Genomic DNA, 19,721 nt, shown 5'->3' with positions numbered 1-19,721 from the left:
ATATAGTCTGTGCTTTTCTCTGCGAGAACATCAGTTGTAGGCACTACTGACAACCTCCTCAGTATAGGATTTTAATGCCTCCTTTGATGCTAGACTTTGTACAAGAAAAAATAAACTTTCCCACATAACCAGAGTCAAACTGGGTATTCCTCCAGCTAATAACTGCTTAGATGGTTTTTTTTCAGCTGAGTACCACTGGAATTTTTTTCTATGCCTCATTTCTTTTTTATAATCTTTCATGCCCTTATTCTCCTCTTGATTTTTAACTACATATAGTTCAGCTAGCTGCACAAGTAAACTGGAATATAAAAACTACAAATAAAAATGAAGTGTGGTGTTCTGCTTATCATTCACTGTCTAATTAGCTTCCTTTCCTTACTTTAGAAGTGAGTGATATGAATAAGTGGCTGCTGAGGCTTAGAAGACTCCTTTCCTAGAAAAATGACAGAAATGGCAAAAAAGACAGAAATAGCAGAATAGATTGTTGCAGAAGGCAATGCTAACATTTGACACTCAAGAAATTTCAGATTTTAAGCTTGCCGTATTTCTGATAGTCTGCTATTAGAAATAATGTAAAAGAAAGCTTTCAGTCTCTGTCTTGTCTTTATGTTTGTGTGTCTGACTTTATCTTTTCCAAATGGAAGCCAAAGTCTGTCATGTTTGTATCCATGTCCATGATTTAAATTTCTAGTATTTAAATTTTGAAAGCCTGGAGATCTTGAAATTTAGTATTTTACATTTAAGCTTACCAAGTTAGCCCATGCTTGCAAAACAAATAAAAGGATCTATTTTGTTGTGTATTGACACTGAAATGCAATGAAAATGTGTAAGAGATGTGAATCAATCTGCCTAAATATTTAGTGTTTTAGTGCACCCTGAATTTATGGGTGTGCATATTGAAATGAGGTAATTATTTTAAATAACACCTGTGCCTTTTTAGCTAAAGAGGCTGTGAAATTACATTTCCTTAAATTATTGCTTGATTTTTTTTGTATGGGTTGAGCACACACCGCAGGCTGCCAGAGAGCAGAGGCAGCTGTGAGGAAGCAAATCCCAGTCCTGTCCTTCCATTCTGCTGGTGTGGGGAGGGGAAGGCAGGGTGGTGATTTCACACCACTGTGAATGCATGATTGGGGTGTTCTGTAAGGTGGATTGTTTGAATTTCAGTCACTGTGGCTTGTGTAGATCATAGGCTGTACTACAGAATTGTAGGCTGAGAGGGACCTCTGCAGGTCCTCTAGTCCAACCTTCTGCTCAAAGAAGTGCTAATTTCTAAATTGAATGAGATTATTCAGGCCCTTGGTTAAACGAGCATTGAAAATCACCAAGGATGGAGATTCCACAGCCTCTCTTAAGCAATTTCCTCCTTTTATTGTGAAAAATGTTTCTTTATAGCTAAGTGGAGTTTCCTTTCCTGCGGTTTCTGACTATTGCCTCCTGTCCTTTCACGGTGCACCTCTGGAACAGGTCTAGCTCTGCAAACCCCCTTTAGGCAGCAGAAGACAACAGTTCTCTCTCCCCTTTTCCAAATAAAAGTCTTTTCCTCCACTGGACTTCTCCATTTTGAATGTATTTCTTGTGTTGTTTGTGGGGCCCAAAACAAGTCTTGTTATTCCAGATGTATCCTCATGATGCTGAGTAAAAATAACCCCTTCCTTCACCTGCTGGCTATGCTGTTGCTAATGCAGCTGGGTGTGTGGTTGGCCTGCATTGCTGCAAGGACATACTGCTGACTCACGTTCAGCTTCTCTCTCGAATAATTTTCTACAGAGCAGCAATACAGACAGTCCCCAGCCTATTGCAGTGCATGAGCTCATTCCCTCCCACATACATGGGTCTATTTGCCTCAGATACTAGAAAACTTCTGGTTATTCTGGCTTAAGTAGATTCACAGATAAATTGCCATATTCTTTAAGAAAGAAAAAAGCATCAAAATTTAAACTGATGTAATTATAAATATCAGTTTACTTTCTGTTGAGAATTTCACACTTCTAAGAATTACAAATACATTGCAGCAAAGAGCTTTTTACACAAAAAGGTGTTGATAGCAATTGATTTTGGCTATGTGGCCAGGCAATAAAGAAGGTTCTTGGAGGATGCAACTTGGTACAGCAAACAGACTTTAAATATTAGATATTCTGCACTATTTTGATGGAACAACAAATTATTCCAAAGAGTTACTACAGGTGTGAAAAAGTTAATTCACTGTTAGCACTGTTACAGGGCTTTAATTAATGAATTCACTGTCACCACAGTTATGAGGGAAAGATTATGAAATATCAAGTGGATTTTTTTTAACTTGATTAACTTGAGGAAGCCTCCTCTGCAAGGAGAGGAGGCCCAAGAACTGCAGGTTGTTGTTTTCAAATGTTGGCTGTAGCCAGATCCAAGCATGTAAGTTCTTGAACCTGCAGTTCTTGGACCTCCTCTCCTTGTAGAGGAGGCTTCCTCCTTCTGCTCTGTTTCTTGGCAGAATCCTATTGTGCAGCCTCCTAAACAGCATCAACAGAAAGTTGTGCTGCTTGGAATTCATACTAATGTGATTATCCAATAGTTGAAGTAGGGATTATAAAATCTTATATATTTTTTCGATATTAATTATCTGCATTCATTTATCTTAGCAGTGAAATTATCATGACTGGACTGGCATGTCCTTTGCTGTAAATTAATACAATGGCATTTGTACATTGAGATAAGGGCATGCTAACAGGTGGATAAAAAGAAACTAAGTTTCCTTTGAATACGTGACAGTTTTTCAGCCAGCTGTATAAAAACAGATAAAGGCCAAATTCTACCCTGATTATGATCTTGCTGTATGATAATTTCAACAAGGTCACAAGACTTTCCTCTGTGTGTGTGAAGGGGGGACTGTTTTCATACAGAATATTAGTCCTGAAAGAAATAAGCATTCTATTTACACATATAAAAGAGGTTTCAAGTCTTCCAGAAAATCTGTTTGAAAATTATTTACAGTGTTAGTATGCAAATTATATACTACACACTAAGTGGGAATCTTGTAGCAGAGCACTCTGACAAGCATCTCACTATTTGAACTATCGTAGTCCAGTTAAAAAAGCAAAACAAAACGAAAACACAGCTGGATGTAATTGTACATACTTATTATGTTAATAGGGGCATACGAATCAAATGAAATGTTGTCCAGCAAAGGTTTTCCCACAGAGACTCCGAGTTATTTTAGCAAGATGTTTAAATAATGCAAGCTTTTGTGTTTGTTTTAACCGAAAAGTTGTTTGATATTTATTCCTAAAAACTGACAGATGAAGTGTGGCAGCACCAGAGAAACAATAAATCCCATCTCATACCGTATCAAGTATCTTTTAAGAAATATTCTTCGGTTGAGAAGAAAACATGTAGTATGGCTCTGATTACATTAGATATTTCCAATGATATAATTTAAATCAAATTATGAGAACCGAGTTGTATACTGGTAGTGATATATGTCTCAAACTCCTATTGTTACCCCAGGCTGTGAGAGTAGTTATACATCCTTTAGCTGCCTCCTGTTGGGAACTGAAACCTCCCAACACCTCCCAGCTGCTGCTCCCCACTTGCTCCCCATCAGTCCCACCTTGGTCCCCTTTCTGTCCCCACAGCCTCTGTGAGTGCCCCTGCCACATTTGCTGGGCTTCAGCGTGGGAGGGTTTAAACAGACAGGTATCAGTTTGAATCCACAAGATGCTGTAGAAGGTCAGTGTGGGAGTGGGTCTCTTTCCAACCAGCAAAAGTTTCACCATTGTTTCATTCATAAAAATCTCCCAGAACTTCTTGTTGTGTCCCTCACATGAATCTGCACAGCTCTAGCACGTAAGTTGCCTGAGCAAGGTGCTAGGACTGTTCATACCAATTTATTTCTGGTGGACTTAATATCTTTGAAAATAAGAGGCTTTGGATGAGGTTTATGCTTTTTTTTTCCTCTGTTGTTTTTTTGTTTGTTTGTTTTTCTTTTTCTCCTCTCCATTTTTAGGACATGCTTTTAACAAACCATAGCTGAAAACTAAACGGTTTGTGCCTTATCTAAGTGTGCCTGCTATTCAAACGGCTGCATTCAAGGGCTGTAGAGACTGTTAAAAGCCCATGTCTTCTTCCCTGCCAGCTGCTGCCACAGTCTTAAAGTAGATGAGATGCATTGTTGATTTTTTTTTAACTTTATATCTCAATATAAAACTCTGTGAAATAGCTTTCTGCCTTTAAATTGACCATCATGCAGAATTTTGTATTTTTCAACCTGTCACTGTATTTGAGAGTTACAACTTATTCTGAGTTAAGAAACTACCATTTTTGTTCACAAGTGCAAAGTGTACCTTCCCAAATCTAGCTCAATACGCATGTCAGATGTGGTTTTGAGAATATCATCTAAGTGCCTATTTTTATTCTTAGTTATGAGGAACTGTTTATACTGCAAATGTAGTATGATCAAACATGCATTAATGTAGTATTTAACACCAAAACAAAACCAAACTTACATATTAATTTAAAAATCAAACTGGATAAAAAAGTTAGTATGTTATTTAAAATCTTTTCCAAAGTACTGTTGGCTTGTTCAATGAAAGGTATTTGTTTCCTGGCTCTGCCTATATAAGAAATGTTTTAAATTTTTGTCTTTAAAGATTTACAGCCACAACAAGCATTTTATATTATGACAGGAAGACAAAGCTTATATCATTAGTATGATAATAAGTCCAACTTGGTTGTCTGGCAAGTAAATTCTACATCTAGCTACTCCCATTAAAAAAGCTCCAACCTACTTTCACTAAAAATCTGCTCCCACCAGAGAGCAGGATTAGTACTTCCCACTCTCAGTGGCCAGTGTAATCCCTCTAAAATCAATAGATAAGACTCACCTGAAAGCATAACACGTTATTAGTTGTTTCAAGCAATGGTTAAAGAATAGATTTCTGCACAGAATTTGTACTGAGAGGGAAGTATCAAAGGAAGGACTTCGTGTCCTTCAGGAAGCTACAGAGCTGTGAGAAGGAATCTTTGAAGGCCAAATCAGGTGCGTTGAGTGTAATTCTGTTTAGGCTGCCAGTCTTCTGGTTAGGCTGCTGAGTTTTGGTGTGCGGGGGTTTTGTTTAGTAGGTTTTGTTTTAGTTTTTGTGGGGTTTCTGTGTCTTTTTTGTTTGTTTTTTTGTTGGTTTGTTTTGTGTTTTGTTGCTGTTTTGGGGGGAGGGACTTGTGGATTTTTTTTACTGGTTTTGTTTGTTCATTTGTTTGTTTGTTTTAAGACACAAATCTCATTTTGGCACAATTTTTCATCTTTAAAAATTGACCCAAAACCAGATGCTCCTGAAGGGAGCCGGGCATTCACAGCTGAGCTGGGTATTGCACAATTCTATTTATTTTGTCCCATTAGGTCAACCGTGCTTCTTAAAGGGATAGCTGGAGTGCACATTGTAAGTCTTCCCTGGCAAAATCGGAGCAGAAATATGTGACTTGTTTCCGGTATCTTGAGAATTTATTTTATTTCAAATTCACAATGTCATGAGCTCTAAGCATGTGGTCTTCAGTGTTTCACTCCAAAATTCCCGAATACTGCCAATAGCAATTTAATTTTAATTAGTACCGCTCTGTGCTGCGAGTATAATATGCATTTGGATATTTTTTACTCCTCTGTACATTACCTACAGTGCTTTTGGCATAAAGATATACAGTAATACTTGTCCTAAAAACCATCATAGAATCCAGCAAACAAGGCTGAATAGCAAAAGAATCTCTTTTACAATAAGCCAGACAAAATGGTGCTTGAGATGCTTACTTAGACTCTATGTTATCTATGTTTTAGGGACTATTGCAGAAGGACATCAAGTTATTACATGCCTCTAGTTATTTGTTTTCTTAGCCTACAAACTGAAGAGGAGTCTCTCAAAATAATGAGGAGTTCCTTCGCAGATTTTATCCTTGTGCTTTCCTTTCTTTTTCTTTTAATAGCCTGGATGTGTAAACACTACTGAAGTGGATATAAAAAAATCTTCAAGAATGAGAAATCCACATAAAACAAGAAAGGTAAGTACTGTTATTACATCAAAGGCAGGAGGTGCAGGTACTTTATAGCATGAAGTTCCATAGTTTCTTAAAACATTTTTTTCTTACAGTCGCAAAGAACAAATAAATGAATGTATGCTATTATTTCATAAGCTCTTTGATGAATTAGTATTAACAAATTTGGTACTACTAAGAAAATGCTATCACATAAGAAAGCCTTTGGAGAAATATGAGAGAATATGAAAATAAAATTCATTTTTGCATGCTTTATTCAGGTTACTTTGTAGATTGAATAAAGCGTGTTAAAACATTTCTGTCGGTAATTAATTAAAAATAAAAATGCAGTGTAAACTGTAACAGCAGTACTTCTTGTACTAGCCTTAACAATAAGGGTGTCTCTAGTATACAATTTTGCCCCAAATAGATGACCAAAAATTGTGGAGGAAATTAGCTTCATCTAAATAAGGATCCTGACATGAACAGTGTAAATTCTCTAAGGATGTTTAAAATGGATCAGAACAACACTTTCCTCCAAATCTTTTGTATCACAATAATGTAGATTGACTCCAACTTTAAAGTACTCCCTTTGACGTATATTTTCGTGTCAATCCATGGGAAAAAAATCTTTTCAAAATGGAAGTGAATTTAGAGAAAGTTTTATCTTAGTTTATTTATGGTAGTGAAAGGTCCAGATTACCATAATTTTGAAAGCAGTAATTGCAAATCTGCAAATCATCCAAATAATCCAATAATCATAATGATGGTCTGCTTTTCAGGATACCGTTTCTTCTTTTCCTACTGGTTATCTCCACTTGCTGTAATAGCTGCCTTTCAGTGTCATCCCCCACATTTACTATGCTGTTAATATAGAGACATAATAAAAGTAGATCCTGTGTTCTATGGCATTATGAAATTGTAGGGTTTGGGGAAGCACAACTTTATCTGAGCACATGGCTTATTTGCAGTTTCTTTAGAACAAGATGATCTAGGCTAACGTCTTGAGCACGCTGTGCTAAGACATCACAGTTAATATGGGTATGTATAGAAAGCATTGTCTGAAAGCAACTATCATTGTTCCATGTTTTTTGCATAGTCTGTCTATGGCTTACAAAACGACATTCGAAGTCACAGCCCTACCCACACACCAGTACCAGAGACTAAGCCACCCACAGAAGATGAACTACATCAAGAGGTTTGAAAAATAACTACAAACATGTACTTTTAAATGAACTTTTTAGGAAACGAAAAAATTATCATAACTGGGAAGTATGTTCAGAACAGATCTAGCAAATGTTTAGTAAACCTTTTCCTTGTCTCAGGATTGATGGATTTAGGTATGTAACTTCTAATAAAACTAATGAGACAAAACATGACAATTTTGTATCTTGCATTAAACAGTTAAAGGTAGTTAGCAGCAGGCCAGTGAATGGGTTCTTTGCATAACTAAAGCCATCAGCCCCTTTAGCAGCAGACAGCTCAATCTCCCTTTCAACACCCATTCAAGGTTTGGGGGTATACTTACCTCTCTGTGTATGCACCTGTGGGTTTGCACATTTATCTACTGTTAATGCTTCATTAATCACTCCTGAGGTGTTAGAATTGGGAGCAGGTAAATGTCTGAAGAATTAGTAGTTCTCTTCAAAATTCTAAAAAAACCACAACGGCTAATTGGATTTCTGTTGATGAACCTTTAGGGAAAATGTTATATTGTGTCCTTTTTTTGTCTCTGTATGAACTTTCTCTTTGATGGAAACTTCCATTTATTTTAGAAATCCACTGGTGAAATGCTGTTTTAACTCAGTTATATTTCTCTTCTGTGCCCTGGGATAAATTAAGCTTAAATTACAGCCTTAATAAAAAAGTTATGGAAATAGAGTCGCGCAATGAATTACTCATAACACTCTTTGCCTTCTTTTCTTGCAGATTAAGTACTGGCAAATGCAATTAGACAGACACAGATTAAAAATGTCAAAAGTTGCAGAGAGGTAAGTATATTGTCAAATCTCTTGGTTTTTCACTTAAACTAATAACTATTGAGAAAATGTCAGTATGAAATAGCTTCAAAGAAAGAGAGACAAGGGAGCTCAGGTGTCATAGAAATAACTGATGAGAGTTGACTTTAAGTGAGAGGTATGAAGTTATTTTGTTGATAAAAGATGGCCCAGATATTCCGTGATACATTTCCGATAAACCCAAGAGTCGCTGAAACAGCCTCTGACCAAATGGTCACAAGTTTCACCTCACGTTGGCAGGGAGGCAAAATGGAAATAGGTCTGGGGTAACTGTGTTGTTATTTCAGAAGGACGATCACTGAGAAAGCAAGGGAACTGATCTGCAGAGCTGGCTAGGTGCTTGATCAAAGTGAGTCTGAGCTTGCTTTGGGTCAGAGGGTGTAACATAAGTAGGAATCTTTCTCCAAATAAGACCAAAATTTGTCAGGAAGGGGCTAGAAACCTAATAAATTGTCCCTCAGAAAGACTAACTACAGCTTAGGTAGAGAAGAGGAACAGTCTGTTCTTACACGTCAAATAGAGAGACAGTGAAAATTGCAGAAAATGAGCTGCATAGGATGGGACCTATTAAAGGAAATTAAGCCAAATCCAAATGGTTCTTCATTCTCTCATATACGTTTGTGCATGTGTATGTACTTACATATGTTTTTGTATGCATGCACATACAAAACCATATAAATATATATTTATAAGGGTAACTTTTTAAGAATTTGTGTTTACTGAACAGTAAAAATGGAATACAGACTAAATGTGATATAAATAGGAATGAAAAGAAAGAATATTTGTCCTCACTTTTCAGTATTTTTTTCAATAATTATAAGGCAAAAGGAAATATGAAAAGCAAGAATAAGGGCATGAAAGATGTAAATTACGAAAATACAAGAAAAGTTTTTAGTGTGTGCAACTGAGTCAGACAAATTCATGAATATGGAAGAATTCGGGGAAAAAAAATTTGGTAAGCAATAAACTTGGGAGTAGTGCCATTTCATTAGGAAATAATAAAAATATTAAATGTATGTAAAAGAGGAAAAAAGGAGTCCCAGCAGCTGCAGGGCCAATAAATATGACCTGGACAGCATGCAGTGTTCTAGAACAGATTTTAAAGGAACTGCTAATTAAAACCATAGGGCTATAAAACGCGTTCCTTTGTAACAGCAAATGTGCATGGAAGAGGTTGCTCGATTTAATTTATGAGTGCCTAAAAGAGACCTAAGATATGGAAGTATTAGGAAATTTTCTAATTTATTTTACTTCAGCTCTTGATAAGACTTGAGCCACTGCTCCTTCTTCAGGTGTCCACTTTTAATAGGCTCGAGCAAACCTATTTTATCCTGAGCTTGTACCTGACTTCTGTGTGAGCACACCCAGTTACCATGGTTCAGCTGGTGCAAGGCAACTGGTTAACTCGGGTAACCTGATCAGCTTTCCTCACCTCCTGACATGACGATGTTTGGTGCTTTTGTTTTCCTAGTCTATTAGCTTACACAGAGCAGTATTTGGAATATGATCCTTTTCTTGTGCCCCCTGATCCCTCAAATCCTTGGATATCAGATGACACCACTTTCTGGGAACTGGAGGCAAGGTATATAATTTTCTTTCTTCTTTTGGGGTAAGGGAGTATAACAGGCTTTTCTTGAAGTGTGAAGATTTCGGACGGAGGTATTGCATGAAAATACTGAGGCAGAAGGGCAACGCAGTATCCTTTTGGTCTTTCCAGCTTTACAGTTTCGTAAGATGGGAAGAGCTATGGATTAATAGATCTGTGTAAAATATTACAGTAACCAGTTTGCAGGGTCCCAGTGTGGGGGAAAAAAAGACACATTTTAAAATCTGATAACATTTCCTAGTTGGAAGTCCTTATTCTTCTGTGTAAATGCATGCGTATTCCTTCCAACAGCCTGGTTGCTCATCTCTGAACATTGCACAGATAAGAGCAATCTGGAAGGTGAGAAATCTGTGGTGGAACTTTAGGACTTAGTGTAAATTATGAACCCGGAGTATTAGAATACTGAAGTGTTGCTGATTGTAAGTTCTGTTGGTTTTTCTTCTGTAGCAAAGAGCCAGGACAGCAGAGGGTGAAACGATGGGGGTTTGGCATGGATGAAGCTTTGAAAGACCCTGTGGGAAGAGAGCAGTTTCTCAAATTCCTGGAGTCAGAATTCAGTTCAGAAAATTTAAGGTAAATGAGAAGGACGTTTTAATTGCTTGTAAGATACATTGTGGGTTTTTTTTTTTTGTCTGATACCTTTCTTCTCCTTTTTTGACTCCTTCAACATTTTTTTTCTGTGTCTTACTTTTCAGAATCCTTTAATGCAGGTTGCTTCCTGCTCCCATGTTCAGGCTGAGGGAAAGATTGATATAGTTAACAGAGACTCACATGAAGCATATTTTCCCCTTCATGTCTAACTTTTGGTCAAACTACCCATATAAGACCTTTTTTCTCAGCTGATTTTATGAAACAGGTTTCAAACACTGTCTCATTCAAAGCCTGTTCATTATTTTTCATTAAGTCAAATATTAGGAGGACAATAAAATTAAAAAAATAATAATTTGTTTAAAAATAAATAAGGGATTTAAAAGTAAAATTCATGGACTTCACTGTTGGTCAGGTTTCTAGGGATCATCGGTCTTTTGAAAATCTCCACCAAGGTTCTAGTTCTCATGGATCTGACACAACAGAAGTAGTGTGACAGCTGACTCTCAAATTCCTCACAGATTGCAAAATGGAAAGGAGCCGATAATGCGGAAGCTTAAATTTTTTTTTTAAAGTACATATACTGAATTACTTTTAAGTGAAAGAAAACAACTATTTGATTTTAAAAAATGATAATCCATCCATTGGCTAATACTGTTTTCTCTTGTTGCTATTCTAAGCAAGTCATATTTTTGTAAGAATTATTTCAGAGGGATTAATAACAGCCTTTCTATAGATAAGTCAAACTGTACATAGTACAAAAGCATGTACAACATATTTTTCTCTTTATCTCACCTTCTTTCAGATGTTACCTCTATCACTTCCATTCACCACCAACATAAGGAGTATAAAATGCTATTTGCACACATTCTAGAACTCAGAAAAATCCTAAGCTACTTTTTTTCTATGCCAGTTCTCACTCTGAAGTGGTGCAGCATTGCCATTCATATACTAGAGTTACATTTATGTAGCATCTTACGGGAGGCATTTAGCATTTTGTGATTTTGCTTCATTCTGGGTAATTGCACAGACCTTCTTGTTGTTAATTTAATTTTTTCAGAAGAATAATTGGAGATGGACTTTGCTAAGTTGCTGACCATGTTCACAGTCAAATGTTGAATTTTGTGTCACAAATGTATATTAGATACTCTAGACCTTATGATATTTTGCAACTGATTTGTTTGCCATTAACTCCATGGAAATATGGCCTGACCTGCATGTGTATGTTGATAACTTCATTAAAGACAGACACAGACTTTTTCTAGTTAAAAAATCCAAGAGGTAAAATGAAATTTTAAAAATCAGAAAGGTATTTTTTTTAATTTAAAGAGCATCTCGATAATTCCTTATGCAGAGCAACTGTTCAAACATGAACCTATCCAGCCCAGTTTCTGTGCTTTTCTGTGATTAATTTCTCTCTCTGCCAACTAGACTGTTACCCTCATAATCCCTAGATCTTTCTTCTAATCCTACTTACAACACTAACCACAGGCAACTGCAAGTGACAGATCCAGAGAAATTTGTTCAGAGCTGATTCCTTGACATGCCATCTACTCTTTTGTCTCTGTCCCTAGATTCTTATACTGCCATTATAAAATATAATGACTGAGGAATGGTGAATATGAGCTTAAAGGCTGTCCCCATGAAGGATTAGGCGGGGGATCAAACTAGCACTGAAAAAGTGCTTTCTGTGATGATTAACTGAAGGAAAACTGTCTCACAAGCTCAGAATTATGAGTTCTGAAACTGTGGGGAAATCAATGCAATACTGCTCACGCAGTAAAGTCAAGTTAGAAAGCATGAATTTGTAAAGCTTGTTGTGTACAGGAGTCAAAATGTTTTAGATCTCAGTAACAGAAATTAAAAGCTTATTACAGCTGAATAAACCTTAAATTAAAAAGACTACCAATTTCTCTGCTTACCTGTTAACCCTACTGTGGCAATTTGGGGTTTTGGGGTGGTTTTTTTTGGATTTGACAGCCACCTTGAGAAAAGGGTTTATTTCCATCCACATCTTCCCATTGCAACAAAGTAAACTCGAATCAGTAGCTGGCTCTCGTGCTTTTACAGATCTAATCATGATAGAATTTACAACAAGCACCATCAAACCTACAGTGGGACAGACGTCTGGGACCCTGGATTTGAGCTACCAAGCGCAGGACACAGGATACAGCAGGGGACTGCAGACACTACAGAGAGATTCAGTATTAGTTGATTAGAAGTCCTATACCTTGCTTTGGTGAACGAAATGCCAAAAATGTGAAACGATAAGTCTACCAGATACACGGACCATTTCTATTCAGTGTGATTATGTTATCTAGATAAAAGTCCCAGTGTTAGTGTTTCATTAACTTGGACTAAGGATGCCTAAGCTGGCTGAGAATCTCATTCTTAGTGGATATAGATCCTGTCTTAAGAAACAGACGAGAGATGAAGAAACGAGCCATGAGTTAAAACTAAGAACTGCAACGATTAGGAATACAACCAGGTTTCATCCTCTTACTCTGAATCTCTATGCTTTTTTTCTTTGCCTATAAACTGGGATTAATTTTATGTCACAGGGGTGTTGGAAAGCATAACAAAGGAACAGGACTGTCTAAGCAGTTCTGTCAGTGCAGTAGCTTCATTACAGAGTGACTGCAGTTTGCTGACACCCAGACTGGATTCTGCATTCACCCAACGCAGGCTGTGAATTGTAATCTCTTTTTACCATGCAGATTTTTTGGAGAGATCACTTTGCATGCTGCTCACTGCACAGAACAAATAGCTAAAGTAACATATGATTTGGATAATAGATTTGTAAAATTCCCACTGCCTATTACAAAAATGGTGACTATTGTTTAAAATGCACAAGACTCAAGTTTGAGCATGATCCAGTACTACTGAGCTTAGTCACAAGGCTGTCCAAGCACTGAAAAGGGACTTTTCAAAGAGAGTGAGATAGCGAAATGAATCTTACTGCAAGACTGAATCTACCTGGAGACCCAATTTCTTTCATTGCTGTAGAAAATCCCCATTCCTCTCCATATCCTTCCTTTGTCTGTAGTGCTGCAGAATTATTTGGAAAGTTAATATTCATATGCTGACTTTACATTTGCTCCCAAGTGATTGCTTTGTAGGAATTGCAGCCTGTGAAGATCTAAATGGCTTCAGGCCTGCCAATCTAAAAGCCTGTCCAAGTCATTATGCAGGATTGCAGTAGCTGTGATCTCCAAGGCAGTGCTAAGACTGCAAAATCCTCCTAGGTTATGAAGGGAGAGTGGTGACAGGACATCTTCCATGATGCACAGAAGGAAACCCGCTGGACCCCTAGTTCCTTCCTTTGATCCTCAATTACTAGCTTCCATAATGTGTGAGTAAATAGTGAAAAGGGGCTTTGAGTTCTGGTTGTCCAGAAAAAGAAGAAGGTGACCGAGAAGCTAGCCTGATTTAGTTGTTTTCTCTCAATAAATTTTCTCTGAGCATTCCCCTGCAAGCTGAGATTTTTTGAGGCGTTTATTTTGGGCTCATCCATTTAAGTTGTAGAAATGTTCTGTACTGGAGATAGAGGCTTCAATTATGTCCTGTAGAAAAAAGAAATAAAAACTCACATACACACTACTAAAAATTTGCAGTGTTGCCTACAAACTGGTTTAGTCATAGTGCTTAATTTTATATTTAACTTACTTCAGTTGTTCTGGTTATTCTTTTAATAACAACATAACTGTGCTTTTACCAGAGAAGAGAATGATGCAAGAGGTTAAGTTTTCTCTTTAATCCAGCCTGTTTCACTTTTTTTGCTCCTTATTACTGATCACAACTCTCTATTACTTTAAATGCAAGATGTTTCTGTCTTCACTGATGATGGAGGAGTTCTGCATGTTACAGAGTATGAAGACTGATTAACTGTCCTTGATGTCTGTCCTGCAAGTCTGAACAGAAGTGTAGATAATGACACTTCCCCACACAGTATGGGCACTGGTAGTGTTTATCCTTCACACTGTTGATTATGAGACCCTGGTTTGGATGCTAATAACTTGACCAAAATTTAATCCTCAAGGCTGAAATTGCTGATACTTTATTTCTCATTAAGAGTCAGGCTTGAACTCCAAGTCCCAGCTATGTTGCCATTTCTGTAGATGAGATGAGAAGGAACTAGTTGCAAGATTTAGTAGTTTTCTCTGTCATTTTCTTGAAGATCTTCAGCACTGCTATTTGAAGCTTGAAGTTTTGTTTGTCAAGAAAGTGGACTCTAGAAATCAGAGAGTACTCTCTCCTGCCCCTAGAAGAATGTTAGCTGATTGGGGAGTTTGTTAAGGTTTTTGTTTGCTTTTGCTAACAATGCTGAAAGGTCTGTCCTCTGACCTGTTGTGTCACATGCACTGGGTGCAAAGCCCATGTAATTCCCCCTTCACTGTCTCCACACTCTGCCTAAACTTCACACATTTTGTGGAGAATCACCACAGCCTTTCTCTCACTCTGTGTTCCTATGTTCTAAATTTAACTGATTAGCTTGATCTGGGATCTGCTGATGGCTGCATCTGACATTTAGGTCAGTTAATGGGACAGGAGCCGTCTTGCAGCCGTGCTATTTATCTGGCAAGGCCACCTTCACTTTGAAAGTAATCCAGCTGGAGGACATAATCCCCAGATGTCTTGCAACATGTGTCTTACCATGTCATGTGGTATGACTATCATATGCTATATGATCTCACTCAGCTACAGGTCTGGCGTGTGACCCAGCTGGGACAGAAGGCAGCAGTGAGGTTTACACCCAGACAATCAGGTCTTGGTTCAAATGGTACTGAGCATCTTCGAGATAGGATCTCCACGGCAAAAGCAAACCTCTACCAACAGCAGATGCAGAGTTTCATCCAAGGGCAGAGGGACTGAGCTCTAGCTTGTTCCATGAAGTAACTTTAAGTCTGTGTATATAATTGTTCTGAAAATGCAGTTGAGGTCCTGTGCTGAGGTCTTGCAGACGCCATTTCAACTTAATCTGTGTTATTGGTTGCCATGCAAAGTTCAGAAAAGTTATTTTTGAAAATGCAAGAGGTAGCAGCCTTATTTTTGGCATTTCCTAACTTTGCATATTTGACTTTAACTCTCTGTGGGAGGAGGGGCAGGCTTTTTTGTTTTGGTTTGGTTTTGGGTGGGTTTTTTTTTGTGTGTGTGTTTGTTTTGTTTTGTTTTGTTTAATCAGTAAGTAGATTAAAATGTTAAAATGTGTGCTGCCTGTGAAGTAAGCACCCTAGACGTAACATACAGCATAAATCAGCATTTACAGAGGTTTCTATTTAGAACTTCACATTTTCAATAGAGTTTTTGAATGCTAATGTTTGAAGGGTAAAATAGAATTAATCTATCAAAGAGCTGGTGTTCGTCCTGTAAGGATGTGTCTATACAACCTGCCTATTCTATTCTGGAAGCTGAATGTTTCTTCAAAGAAGTTAAATTTATTTCCCATCTATTTCCTCATAATTGAGTATAACCTACTGTATGGAAACAGTTTACTTGCAAAAGAAAATAGCATCCTAAGGCATGTTTGTGGTGACTTCCAGAAGTATTGGCAGTGATACGATGGAAGAAATAAGAATGTGACATCTTTGAGCTCGATCCTCAGGTTGTCTGCAGGGTGATAGAAAACGTGTGTTTACAAAGAACATCTTTCCCTTTCATTTTTCTATTCCTTACCTGACTGATACACATGAGTAATCAGTCAGTCCCAGAAGATGCATTTGAAAGGGTTAGCACTGCAGGATATACCCTTTTAAATGCAAATGTTGAAAGCAGCTTAAGGAAACCAAAGTAGGTTGCCCAAATTTGACAGAGTGAACCGAATTAGAGTTTGTGAGCTGTGCAGTTTTTAAACTTGAGTTATGAGGCCTCTATTCTTACTGCATTGCCATCAGATTCTCAGGATACATCCTCAGGCTTTGTGCAGATCTATGTTCAGTTCACACTGCAATTCATAGAGATAAGTGATGCTACCCAGAATTTTTGAAACTGAAGATCTTCTGTTGGCACAGACTCTCTTGGTGACCTTGGAGAAACCACTGTACATTATTACATTATTAGTATGTTTGCAAAGTGGGGATGATATTACTTCTCTGTCTCTTGGAGGATCCTAAAGGATCAATAGACAGAAAGATTGTGCTTAGATACTATGGAAATTGAGGGATGTAGAAATAGCTGAAATTGTCATCTCAGTAGAGTGAAGCTGACCATAATGGCTTGTGAGCCATGACCATGTCTCCATCCATCTGTGCTACAAAGGAGTTTCAAAAGAGTGGTATGAAGGAGTAATTGAGATGTAAATCATCTCAAGTGAAGAATGTTTTGTGGGAGGAATACTGTAAGCTTTTCTTAGCTATGCTTTACTATCCTCTTTTAGGAGTTGCTGCAATAACTACATTAGAATTTGGATTCGGGGTGGTATCGTTTTGCCTTCTTGGAGAGTCTGAATACAGTTCCGCTGTTACTCACCCCTATCCCATCCCTGTTTAACTAGGCTAAAGAGCTCAGTTTGATCTCACAATGTAAGCAGTGTAGAACCACATTTTCAAGGTGCACCCAAATTCTTTGTCAGCCATGTAAAATCCAACTTATTTCACCGTTAACTCACTTCAAGGTTCAGTTTATCTGTTTCATAGGATCAGCTATGACAAAATAAGTTGCGATGGTATATATTGTGCATTTAACAAAGTCAAACTTTAGTTGAGCTCTTGGAGGGGGTAGAACTACATGGTCTGCACCATGTCTAAGCATGGCATCCTAGATGAATTTAGAATTATTTTGTGTAGCGAGTCTGAACACCTGTATAAGAAATGATGATAAAGCAATCATAATAGCGAATGAAAAGTTAATATCAAAGCTTATAGCTAGCAAGCTGTGATCACAAAGTGCTCAAGACCTTTTTAGTGATCCTGCTCCAGACTGAGAAGGATACAATGAACTGGACTGCACTGAATGTGGCTGCCGAATGTTTGTTTGCTCAGCAGCAGAAGAGAGAGTGGGTACTTCCATTCAGCGTTTTAGTAAAACTGTGTGTAGAAATGCAATGCTGAAGAAAGGAATTAAATTACAGCAAGCAAAACAAATGTTTTTCCAGTTCATACATGATTTGTGGAGTAACAGCAACAAAATTATAGTTGCACAGTTAATAGTTTTGCAGGACTCAGAGAGATTCATGTAGATAGCAAGAACATAATTTCTTACTAGCTTTTCAAGAAATGTCAAAAAAAGTAATAGATTTAAAAGCCATGTAAGTCCTTGTGGTTCAAGCGAAATGAAATCTCAGTTTAATGCCAGTTAAACAGAAGCCTTCTCATAAGCCAGTTACCCATACATAAGTAATGAAGTATTTCCCCCGTCTCATTCAGAGACTTATAATAACTGCTCCTAAAGGTGGGTCGATTGCCTGAAATAGCATACTGGAATGCTGATCCCATCATAAAATCGTAGATTTTTCTTATTTTAGCATGTTTTAGATGAAAACTTCAGTTACTTCATTTTTTTTAAGAGCAAAGAAGAGTATGAGCACTTCAGTAATAATTATACTGGTTTGGAAGTCAAGATGCTATATTGTGCCGTAGGTTCTGGTTAGCAGTAGAAGACCTGAAGAAAAGACCTATCCGTGAAGTTCCTGCTCGCGTCCAGGAAATCTGGCAAGAATTTCTTGCTCCAGGTGCACCCAGCGCTATCAATCTAGATTCAAAAAGTTATGACAAAACCACGCAGAATGTAAAGGACCCTGGAAGATACACATTTGAAGATGCTCAGGTCAGTCTGCAATCCTGTATTAGGGACATTTGAAATAGAATATTGGCTAGTGAGATCTATATACAAAAAATAAGGTATATTTGAGAATTAAATGGTAATACTCTGTTTCCTAAAATCCCATTTTGGCAATGCAAATGGGTAACATTCTTTCTTTCATGAGGCCTATGAATTACTAAAGCTCTTCATGAAATTTCTGTGCCTGGTATAGCGTCTTCAAGTGGGCTACAAATAGAGCAAAGCATATAGTGCAGTGAAAATGATGTTTTCGTGTTTCTGTTTTCTTCATTTTCTTATTCAGTTACATTAAGAGAAAAGCTTTCCTGCCACACACATTGATTTCTAGTTCTCAAGATTTGTCTCAGAAAGACTTCACTTGATATAGGCTCAATGTCTGTTCTCTCAATACATGTCCAAAAGTGTTGTTATCATTTATAGAAGTCATAGGTTTCCACCATGAAAAGAATATGACCCATGTGAGAACTTACATTTTGTAACAGCTTGTGCATAAGTATCATATTTCATGGACATTGTATATTCTATACCTTATTAAACTAGAATCTAGATAGCATTGGGCAAAGATCCTGAAGATCTGCTTTTGAATAATCAGTATTAAAGCAGTAAAGAACCATCTGTAAGTGCCTTATTTGGCTTGTGGGGGACTGATTTAGACACAATTTTAATACCATAATCAAAAGATACTTTTGACCAGAGCTGGATTTGTGAAAATACTTATTTTTTGAGATTGGAAGTGTAAGTTAACAGGCAAACAAAACCAAAACCAGTAAAATAAAAATCTCTGTTTTCCTCAGGAGAAAACAACAGGTACTTCTGAATTAAATGCAACACTTCATGTGACTTATACCTTAATATTTCATCTTTGCAGACTTCTGAGAAAAGCAATGTAAAAGGATTGGATTCACAGTAAAAGTAGAACTAATACCATCTTTTTTTCATCAGCAGCTCACTGATGAAAATTTAATTATTAATGCAATGTGAAATAGTGTCAAAAGGAGAGATTGAGATCATATCCCTGCAGAATTTCCTACAGCTTGATTATTAGGTCATCATCTTGAGAGTCAGGAGATGCTGCTGCAAGTCCCACAAAGGAGAGAAGGGAATTGAATCAGGGCCTTCTACTTTTTGGGAAAGTGCCTCTGCCCTAAATAGGAGGAGGAATAATTCTACCACTTTTTCATTATACTGCTATGATGCAACAATAAAATTTTCAATAGACACTATGTCATACCCACTGTTCTGAAGTACTCTGCATTAAGCCAAACAGTTTTTGCTTGCATCTGCTGACACCTTGTAGATTTAGGAACACAGTGTACAGCAAAGACATGAGTTACACAAACAAACAATCTTGCAAGATTGAAGGTTTAAAAAAAAATGTGTATTTGCAGCTGAGTCAGTAAAGGATAATTAAATTCCTTGCCAGCATCCATTTCTTTTTAATAGGTGTAAAATTTCAACACCATTTTACTTCCAGCTATCTCTTCTCTCCTTTATTTTTTTTTCCTGTGTTTATGAAAGGCATGGAGCGTTTAGTCTCTATGCAAGCAAGACTTTCCTTCCTGTCAGACCTCTGCTTATTTGATCCAGTTCAGCACACACCTTGAGCCTGGTAGCCTCTGTTTCTCTGGGAAAAGGGGGCAGACTGGACCTGCCGTGTTCTGACCTGAAGCTTTAGGACCTGTCCAGAGTGCCCCGCATGAAGAAGCAGGCAGTTTGGCAGGGGTAGGGCTCTTCCT

The 19,721-nt window shown here is 37.5% G+C and overlaps 1 protein-coding gene across 7 annotated transcripts in view; it reads left to right on the top strand.

Annotated features, from left to right (window-relative positions):
• RGS7 (regulator of G protein signaling 7) overlaps nucleotides 1-19,721 on the top strand; it is a 246,637-nt gene that overhangs the window by 196,849 nt on the left and 30,067 nt on the right. For 6 of the 7 annotated variants that reach the window (XM_065630609.1, XM_065630605.1, XM_065630608.1 and 3 more), the window contains 6 exons: nucleotides 5,950-6,024; nucleotides 7,097-7,195; nucleotides 7,927-7,988; nucleotides 9,487-9,597; nucleotides 10,069-10,194; nucleotides 17,784-17,970. In XM_065630609.1, the coding sequence (XP_065486681.1) occupies nucleotides 5,950-6,024; nucleotides 7,097-7,195; nucleotides 7,927-7,988; nucleotides 9,487-9,597; nucleotides 10,069-10,194; nucleotides 17,784-17,970 (660 nt within the window). The remainder of the gene's footprint in view (nucleotides 1-5,949; nucleotides 6,025-7,096; nucleotides 7,196-7,926; nucleotides 7,989-9,486; nucleotides 9,598-10,068; nucleotides 10,195-17,783; nucleotides 17,971-19,721) is intronic. The other variant, XM_065630606.1, reaches the window with a different exon arrangement.

The sequence above is a fragment of the Caloenas nicobarica genome, chromosome 3, assembly GCF_036013445.1.
Source record: "Caloenas nicobarica isolate bCalNic1 chromosome 3, bCalNic1.hap1, whole genome shotgun sequence".
NCBI lineage: Eukaryota > Metazoa > Chordata > Aves > Columbiformes > Columbidae > Caloenas > Caloenas nicobarica.
This window is presented reverse-complemented; position numbering and strand designations above follow the sequence as displayed.